The 10,364-nt window shown below is 38.6% G+C and overlaps 1 protein-coding gene across 1 annotated transcript; it reads right to left on the reverse strand.

Moving 5' to 3' along the window:
• Positions 1 to 2,250: 2,250 nt before the first annotated feature.
• On the reverse strand, positions 2,251 to 3,233 carry LOC115341964 (fork head domain-containing protein FD5-like). Its single transcript, XM_030015648.1, has one exon. It carries the CDS (start codon positions 3,156 to 3,158, stop codon positions 2,310 to 2,312), a length of 849 nt encoding a protein of 282 aa, XP_029871508.1. The 5' UTR covers positions 3,159 to 3,233; the 3' UTR covers positions 2,251 to 2,309.
• Between the last annotated feature and the right edge of the window lie 7,131 nt (positions 3,234 to 10,364).

Consider the following 10,364-nt stretch of genomic DNA (forward strand, 5'->3'; position numbering starts at 1 on the left):
TGTTCCTTATCTCTCAGGTTATTTTGAAAGTAAATTATATTATGGCTTTGAAGGATAATAATAAAATCGTGATTGGATAATTTCATCTTCAGAGCAGTGTTTAAACTGTGCACAGTAAGAAAGCCACAGATACTGAATGATAAGGACAAAATAAATAGTTGCTCATTACATGGAAAGAATCCTCCTCCACTGCAGCATGCAGGTGCTATACAAACAAACAAAAAGTTAAAACACATTGAAAAAACATAAGAAAGCATACTGACAGCTAAATAATCAGACTGGAAATACCTAGGAAAGGAGTTCTCAGGCTACGGTATGTGTACTTCTAGTGGTATGAAAACTATTTCAGAGTGGTCTTCAAATAAAATCTGAGCATCTGAGCAGAAGAATGTCTCCTCCTGCATGTGACTTCCTGACTTCCTCTTATCGCATTCCCACAGGAAACTGGGATGAAGATCTGGAAGTATGCATATGGTTTGGTACATGCCACATTTCTACTGTCACTAATCTGGTGAAATGCAATTCTTTTTCCAGAGCAAACTAAAATGGTTACTCCAGGCTTAAAGGATGTCCTGTTAAGTGATAGGTCACATTACCTCAAGCAAAGTGCCATGTTATACACTTACTCCCCTCCTCCAACTCTTATTTAGCAGGGAAGATGAAGTCAAATGGCATTGTGTCCTTCCAGAAATGTCTTCAGATGCACTTCACAAGCTGTTGTCAGGTAAACTGATGGAGCCAGTGAGAACAGAAATAACATGTTGTCTTGTGTAATTGTAAAGTAATTTGCTAACAGCTAAAGAACTGTGAGTGTTAAATTCCACCCCAGGCATTCTTGTACATAAACTATAGCAGGCAGAGACTTTTCCCACCTGCTGCTCCTTAAACCTGCCCTGCGTCTTCTTATCCCTGGCTTTCGTTCTCATCTGATTATAATTGCCTGGCATTTGCAGTTTGTATTCCTCAGGCTTCTCATAGCTCCTTGCTCAGCACGTCAGGACTCCTTGTCACAACCCCAGTTATCTCCATCGTTTCCTCAGCCCGGTCTCCCCATCCATCCAGCCCCTCAACCGCACCTTCCCCCATCTTTGTCCAGGTCTCAAGTTTTGTCCACTTGCTAGGGCTTTTCATGACTAAGGCACAGCAGAGTCTTTAGGGCTTCGCTGCTCAAATCTACATTTTCAGTGAGCAAGTATTTCAAAGCAAGTTTTTCTGAAAGTTTATAACCTAGCAAAACCTAGGTGTTTTCACCATAAAGCTTGCTACACTTTTCTGACTAAAAGTTCCTGTTGCAATGAGGTTGCTAGATAGATACATACATTTAACAAGTGTATCTGAGTACTTTATATCATCATATACTCTATAGCTATATAAGCAACCATGTACATACATATCACTATGTAAACTAGAAGTATAGATATAAGCTTAAGCAATTTTGCAGAGGTGACATTATCTGAAAAATGAAAATTTCTTAAAGAAATTATACCCAACTAATGGGTAAACTCATAATTAGTCATGCTGTCATTAACTAATCATTTAAGTAGGTTAATTAATATGTGGCTGTGCATTTAAGGACCAGATTTGAACTCAAAAACGTATTAAAGATAATATTGCAATCTTATTTCACTTGGAATATTTATTCATTTGAACATTTATTCAAACAGCAGCAAGTATCCACTTAACTGCTAAAGATACATAAATGTACAGTGATTTTTGGATCAATACAATGCATCAGAATTAATAGTGCCAAGTCCTAATCAACATATACAATTAAATGAGTAGAAGAATAACTCACTTAGTATTTCAAACAATATAGGAGGTGACAAGTAGTATTTCAAAGACATTCACGACTGACAAAGGAAAAATGTATTAATGCTTCCTACTTGATGTAATATAAAAGTAAATATATGGGTGTACATGTTTAAATGTATAGTTATAAATACACATACATGTGTATTAATTTGAATCTAATAGAGCAGTAGTATACAGTAATATGATTAATAGAGGACAATTTAAAAATAATTTTATTGGGCAGACAGCGCTAATGAATTTACTCTTATACTTCGTAATCTGTGCATGGCCATTGGCTACTAGAATTATATAAAATCAATACTCATTGTTATCATTTCAAAGCTGATACACTTAGGTCATAATCATTGGTAATCACTGGCTTACATAAGTAAGCAAGCTCTTTTGCTGTCTATAAACATATACAAATATTCAAAACTGTGCAGTATATATATTAATACATTGTATCTCAACAGTCTCAAACACAGCTGCCTGTGAAGTTTCTGCACTTCAAGTACTTTCTAGTACTTACAGATGTGTCTGAATGCTTCACTTTGCTGCTGCTTTTGAGAAGAGAAGAAAAGGGGATTAGGGAACGCCTGTTGAATATTTAGGAAAATATTCTGCTGCATAACTGAAGTAGCAGGAGATCCATAAAACCAGTCCACAGAAATGCTCTGTGGTTTATCAGTCTGTAGTGGAGGTGAAAACTTCCCCGTGGTTAAATCACTGTTTACATTCCATTTTTGGTATTCATGCACAAACTGCAGCCTGTCAGCATGGAGCATTTTCCACAGAGGATCCATAAAATAATGTGTATGGTAAAGCCAGTTTGGTGCTGGGTAGGAAGGATAGTGTCCCCATGGCATGAAATAATTCACAGCAAGGCAATGCTCTAGCTCCTTTTGATGCCCTCGCTTTCGTGACCTTCGATGTTGCCTGAAGTCCCCGTGAACAAAGTCATTTAAGTTTGATGGGTGGATACTCCAGTAGTTTCCTTTGCCATCCTCACATCTTCCCACCTTGATGAAACAATCATTTAGCGAAAGGTTGTGCCTTACGCTGTTCCTCCAGCCTCGACCTTTGTTCCTGTAGAAAGGAAAATGATCTTCAATATATTTGTAGATAGCGGCTAATTTCAGTTTATTTGTAGGGGAAGAAAGAATTGCCTTTGCAATTAAGGCTATGTAAGACAGGGGTGGCTTTTCCAGAAATCTTGCTTCATCCACACTCATAGGAAGACCCTTTTTGCTGTGTACGTGACAGCTGGGAATTCGGGGTGGAATCCTGTGAAGCAGATTTCCTTCTTCTCCTCCTGCTGTATGGATGTGTGGACTTCCTTCATTGTTTTCGGAAAAGTCTTCACTCATTATAGCAGCGTGAAGTCTAGCATTTAAGCCTCCTGCTATTTTACTGCAAGTAGTCAGTTGAATAATTGTTTTGCTGACTATAACCAGCAGGAGAAATGAAAGTTGGACTCTAAATGTGCTGCTTTCACGTACCTAGACTCCTATTTTATACTCTGTTAAGTCAACATCCTTAACAATGAAAACAGAACTGCCTATGTTTACAAAAGTCAAGGTACAAGTCCTAGCTGAATGAAAAAAAATACAAAATAATTATACTATGTTAAGTATGAAGATAAACAGACCATGACGTTAGCCTCTCACTTCATTACAATCTGAGAAAACACCCTTCAGTGTTCCCCATTGAAACATAATGATTAATGAAAAATTGATGGTGGCTAGATAGAGTTGTGAAAGGATTAGACCCTCCAGTGATATGCAGAACAAATTGAAACCAACATGTTGGTTCCTGTGTCCTACACTTTGTCAAACATGTTGTATTTAGTACAATAAACATTTGTTTTATGCACTAAAAGTACTGTGTGAAATGAAACTTGCTATCAAATTTTGTAGCTGCAGGGTATCTATTTTTGGTGAAATTGAACTAAAGCACAAAAAACCCCACACAAATTGCTCCCCTTTTTTATTTTTAACTCTCTGATCCCAATTGTGCAACTAGTTTTCATGCTGAGTATGAATGGGACTGGTCCTGCTGACCCAGGAAACCACTTGAGGGAGCAAGTACCACTCAGAGCAAGTGAGCGCTGTGCTCTGGGACCCTCCAAGTATGAACCGTCACCTGAACTTTGACATTGCCCTCAGCCTCCTGAGGTCTGACACTGTTAAGGACAAGGTACTGATCCCATGTGATTAGTCAAGGAAGGTAATTAAAAGTTTAAATACGTTCTAAAGCAAAACAGAACAAAATGGTAGAAGCTTTGAAATAAGACATATTGTCTTCTTTTGGCTCACTTTTGAAGTTCAAAATATGTATTCACAAATGAGATCCATGTTTCAAGGCATCAGCAACAGCCTCGAGGATTCAATCTTATGAGGCTGAAGTTGATGTTGTCATTCAGGCCTGGTGGATTCTGAAAATAACCTTTAGTTGCTTCCTTCAGATGCTAATTCTGGCAAAAAGGGAAAGAGGGAGAGAGGGACTAGGGCACCCATTAAAGTGATCCCTTTCCCTCTGAGCCTGAAGTTCACATTCCAGGTGATCATCTTGATTGGACTCTTGCAAGCCTTTTCTCAGGCTTTCAAATCCACCAGCCCACATTTCAGTTGGTAGCCACAATGTTTTTAGGTCAAGAAACAAGACTCATAATATAATGCTATAGTTCACATGGGTAGGTTTTTAGTTATCCAGCATTTCTGTGTCAGAGCAGAATTGCCACCTACTTGCTTGCAAGATTTAATAGAGGACTTTTGCACTAACCATTTTGAATGGGATGTACTTGGTATTGTAACAGCCTTGGCTGTTCAAAAATTTTAGTGATGACATGATGAGCTACTAATTGTTTTTCCTGGGTCTGAAGTCTCAGCAATGACTTCTTTTGAAGGCATTCATTTGACCTGCTCTATCCCTACCAGAAAGTCTCTGCCTGGAACATCCTAAAGTTGCCATAATCTTTCTGGTACTGGTGGCTTTTCATAATCTTCTGATGACTAATTAACCTAGTTTGTTCTCCTCCTCTCTTATTTGCAGCTGAACAGTTGCCAGATCATAGCAGAAATTGAGATTAGCTCTGAAGTGTGTGATCTGGCACTTTAGACTATTTATTACAAATCATCCCATTTCTGTTGCTGCAACTGTAAGCAGGTCATGCCTAAAGGGGTTCCTACAATAATAACATCAAAAGTTTGATTTAAATTCAAAATACCAGATTCACTATAGATTATTAGGTTATTTCTACTGAGATTTGTGTTTTTATGGAACACTGCAGTTGCAGACTGGAGAACAAATGCTGCTCACTGTGACAAGGACTATATATTCCTTCCCCCATGTCTCCAACAAAGAAATACAGAACCAACCACATGTTCTGTTATTTTAGTACTGACTTTGTAAATTGAGAGAATTTTAAAGAAGGACTAGGCACAGAGACTAGACCTCAAGTGCCTACAAATACCCAAATTAAATCAAGAACAAGCAAAACCATCTTATTAAGGTTTTCAATTTTAAGGGCAGAGTTTTAGAAACTGAGGTTATTAAAGGGAGACAGACTGAAGAGTTCAGAAATTTAAATGTAGTAAAGGCCCAAAAGTTGAAAGTATAAAACTTGAACTCAAATCCTAAGCAAGAAGGAAAAATGTGTAGGAAAGGGCTTCATACTTGAACAGATGAACAGTCCTTTCAGTAAGTAAAGGAAGATTCTACAGGGAATGAAAGATAAAAGGGTGAGAAAAAGCTACATTTGGAAGGGCTGAAAGCCCTGATCTGTAAGATACAGATTTTTTTTTTTTTTTTTTTTTTCCCCAGATATGCCCTCAAGGAAAATATTCATCCCATACTTCTGGGCATCTTGCTTGTTCCTGCTTTCTCCACATTATTTCTGGAATTAACTTTTGTTTTCCTCTCAGTCCTATCTTTAAAGGTGAAAGGGTAAAGATCTCCCTCCCCAAATCAAGGTTCCTTCTAAAAAAAATGTAAGGCAAATTCTCTGTTTTATCCTTATTCTTTGTAGGAATTTTCTTGTCACCACCCGAAATGTCTGCAAGTCTTTCACATTAGAGGGAGAACCACCTTTACTGGCTCAATGTCCAGTTTTATCTGAAAAGAAGAATCAGAGGTAGGGAAAGCATATTGTGTACCCTTACTATACAGACTTTTTCCAACCTGGGGAAGCAGATTCTTCTTCAAATACCCACACATACCTTATTAAAGCAGCATTTTATTTCTGCATTTTCTACTGTGCTGCTAAAACACTGGATGGTAAGAAATCTGAGAGTTCCCACAAAACACCACAACAAAGAAAGGGCTAGCTTTATCAGCCAGACAAGTTAAATTGTTTTTCATTTTGATTTGTCAATAAATGAAATGTTCTTGAAAAGATGAATGGGGAAACCAGAGTATTTGGAAATTCTGTTACAGTAATTTAATCTGTTGTGAATTTTCACTGTGCAAAGATTTTCTTTTCCTCTGTCAGTATTTGGCACTCTGTCATCAATTTAGGTTAAAGAGAGTTTTGTCAGTAACTTAGCTGTAGTTGTATGAATGCGGGCTATTCCCTTACAATAATGCTAATGTTTCCTTTTTTTTTATATTTACAGACTGCAATTTTTCCACTTGGCGCTGTGAAAACAGCACAAACTTTAAAGAGTGCTGGTTTCTACTCTGGGTTGCAGAGTAGACGAATTGCAGTCAGAGGAAAAAGTTTCGTAAAAAAATTCTGACAATGCATACAATCTGTAACTAAAAGCAGAAAACAATTGAGGGCAGCTTTTGTCCTCAGTCTTTATTACTGATATTTAACTTCAGTCATGGAATTTAGAGAGAATATCTTCCTTAAGTGAAATGCTGTGCTTTCTTCCTTAGCTCTACATACTTTAAGAATGAATTGCTGTTTCAAAATACCTCTCGCAATATGCCAGCAATGTTTTTTTCTAGAGGATGTAACCTTTAAAATCTTTCTTCTACCTCTTGTTCAGCAATTTTGACCATTCAACAGTCAGCTAGAATAGCGTTCTCTGCAAGGAGAAAATGTTTTTTTGCCTTAACCTAACAGATTTATTTCATATCAGTAAAGTTAGTAATACATCTCATATTCTCAGCTGAAGAAGTGCAGTTTTCTAGGGCACTAGGGAATACACTGTTAGGAAGGCAAGTGGAACCAGATTTTATACTGCTCATCTTTAGTCCATGCTTAAGACATAATTGTTTTTCAGTTGACATAGAAAGCTACATTCTCTCTCCTTCCAGTTAAGGCCAAGAAAGATCAGCTGGCCAGTGTTAATAATAGATGTGCCAAAAAAATAGGCAGGTGCAAGTATTTTTTAATTAAAGGTCGATTTGGCTATTGCTTTTGTTGCTCTGCTGTGTGTTTAATTAAGTCCCAAGCCTGCTAACTCTGTGATGTTCTTCCTTGTAATGTTTACTATGCTATTCAATAGAGAAGCTATCCCATATAGAGCTGTCTTATTTTCTACACAGTCTTCCTCACTTCTACCTGTTGTTTCCACTGTCACTTAAAACAGTGTGTAAGAACACCTGGAAACCGTTTGTCTTGATTCAGCATTTGAATTTGGTGTGTCCAAAACCAGTAAGGAAGATGAGGCTTCAGAAAAGAAGCAATTAGAGAAGTTGTCCCATTAAAATGTTCTAAAATTACCTGTTACTGTTACAGTCTGAAAGGAAATAGTGACTCTGATGTCTCATTTAAGTATTTTGGGGTCCTGTTTCGCAAGATGCAGAGAACAAATTATATTACTTTTCATTGCAATATTTTCACAGTGTTAATGCAATTCTTATATGTATAACTATGCTTGCTTTGGTGTAATTCTATATACACTTTTGATAAACTACTTGCACTATCATGAAAAGTTTAACCCAGTACAAACTGTCCAGGCAAGTCCTAAATCAGGTGGAGAACAGACATATACCTCTACCCCTCTGCGCTGAGGAAGATGAAGCTTATGGATAGGAAATTGCTTTCCACAAGTGTGACCTTCCTCTGTTCTCAGCTGTGCTTGTTGGTCTCCACCCTTATAACCACTGGTATTTCTTTCTTGTGCAAAGGCAGAATCTTCTCCCTCTTTTATATTATTTGTTTCTTTTACAGCATTTTTCTGTTTCTTATTTTAACTGACCTCACTAAATACATACTGCTTCTCTCTAGATAATGGCATGAGACTAAAGACGTTTTGTCACTCAGTGGTAGCACTTAGGCTAAACTGCTGAATAACCCTTTGGTTCCCAGCTCCCATGTTTCTTTACATCCAGGACAGAAGAAAGGGAATTGAACTCAGTGAAGGGCAAGACAGTTACAGGTGCACGGAATAATCTGAGTCAATTAAAGTCACTGATACTACTTGGTTCAAAAAATAAATATTTGAATAAATCTTTGTTTTCAGAACATCCTGCAGCCCTCGTCATGGCATCTAGTGATTTGTTTGATGGCTTGGGCAGAATATCTAACCTAGTACCTGCTGAAGCCAATGGAAAGGGTCTCCTTGACTGAACTGGTGCTGGACTGGGCCAAGACAAAGCACTGTTTGGTTTCAGCAATCATTAAGAAAACAAAAATTACAACAAAAAAATAATCAACAGATCAAACCCCTCTTTAACTGAACTTTAATCTGTTTGCATACAGTCTAGCAGCAATACTAGTTTCCATGGTTTTTCTTTTTCTGCTTTTCTCCTTCCATTTTCAACGAGAAATGAACCCATTCTCAAAGCTCTCCTTGGTCTGATATACATCCTTCCTTCCCCCGAGCGCCGTCGGTGGGCAGCCCTCCTCCTTCCTGCACCTCTTACCTCCGTCACCCACCAGAGTCCACCGGGGAAGTTACCTTCCTGTTTACATTTGTTTTTGTAAAGAAACGTACAGAATGAAAAAGGGGAAATGGCTTTTCACAAAAGTAGGTGTAACCATTAGGGTAACAGTGTCATAAATAAGTTCTCCTTCTTTGCATAATTTCTACAGTAATATTTTCTTAATTATGTTGACAGAAGAAATTGAGTTGCCATTAGAGCAAGAAGCCCCCAAACTCGACCTAGTTCACTTTATACAAAGCCCAAACATGCATGCAGCAAATGAGCTCTGCAGCTATGTGCAGAGCAGTAAGAGGGAGCAGGCAGAACTGGTGCTTCTGGGATCCCACTGGGTGACAGGAACTCTGGGCTCCTCTGTGGGGGGAGCTCTGGATATCTTACTCCTTTCTCAAACACTCATGAATATATGGCTGGATAGCGCTACCATCTATCTTTAAACAAGAAATCTTGAATGCTTTTACTGTTGGCCCTTGTTGAAAAATATAGCATTGTACAGTACAGGTTCAAAATAGGTAATATCCCCTAGGTCTATGGGCCGTGGCAGGGGTTATGTAGTTTATGGTAGAAAGCTATTTTATAAATCTCTCCTTATATGCCATTGTCTCAAACTATGATGGTACTAGGGAGGTAAGAATGTTTGTACAATAGCAGGTTGGATGGCTATTGAGAGGTGAATATGGAGAAGCATTGGTAAGACCTGGAGGTGCTCTCATGGTGTGGGAGGATGCCTCATCAGAAAAGAGGACTCATGGTAAGATGTGGTTTACCTTGTTGTCTGGTAATAGACACACCCAGTGTCGTGGTTTAACCCCAGTCAGCAACTAAATAAACACCACGCAGCAGCTCACTTGCTTCCCCCCACCCAGTGGGATGGGGGAGAGAATTGGGAAGAAATAAGTAAAACTCATGGGTTGAGATACGAACAGCTTAATACGACAGAAAAGAAGAAAATAATAATGATAATAACAATAATAGAATTGGAATATACAAAACAAGTGATGCACAGTGCAATTGCTCACCACTTGCTGACTGATGCCCAGTTAGTTCCCAAGCAGCTATCCACCCCCCCTTAGCCAACTCCCCCCAGTTTATATACTGGGCATGACATCACATGGTATGGAACACCCCTCTGGCCAGTTTGGGTCAGCTGTCCCAGCCGTGTCCCCTCCCAACTTCTTGTGCCCCTCCAGCCTACTTGCTGGCTGGGCATGAGAAGCTGAAAAATCCTTGACTTAGTATAAACACTACTCGGCAACAACTGGAAACATTAATGTGTTATCAACATTCTTTGCATACTAAATCCAAAACATAACACTATACCAGCTACTAGAAAGAAATTTACTCTATCCCAGCCAAAATGAGGAGACCCAGGTCAGCTTTAAAGTTACCAGTGACACTGTAACAACAGGGGGAAGGATTCGAAGTGGCCTGCAAGACCTGAGCCATTTGAAAATGTGAATGAAGAATTAGGTTTCTAGCCTGCACTGAGATCTGTGATGATGCCACTGATGCTGTCAGTCTCTGACGTGTTTAATTCCAAGAAGTCCTGTTGTATTTCTTAGCTCGTACTACACCACTAGATTATAGTGTAGGCTTACCCTTTGAGACAGAGGGGAAATAGGAAAGGTTACATATTATGAAGGAAAAAGGTGACATTTTGAGTTCATGATCTTTGTCCCATGAAGACTGCATCTTTCCATACGTGTAATGGCATAACAGTAAAAGCTAAATGCTCACTG

The sequence above is a fragment of the Aquila chrysaetos genome, chromosome 5 (genome assembly GCF_900496995.4).
Source record: "Aquila chrysaetos chrysaetos chromosome 5, bAquChr1.4, whole genome shotgun sequence".
In the NCBI taxonomy this organism is placed as follows: domain Eukaryota; kingdom Metazoa; phylum Chordata; class Aves; order Accipitriformes; family Accipitridae; genus Aquila; species Aquila chrysaetos.

Bases quoted from the DNA above. Each gene is read 5' to 3' on its own strand.
- LOC115341964 (XM_030015648.1), bottom strand. From the start codon at position 3,158: ATGAGTGAAGACTTTTCCGAAAACAATGAAGGAAGTCCACACATCCAT.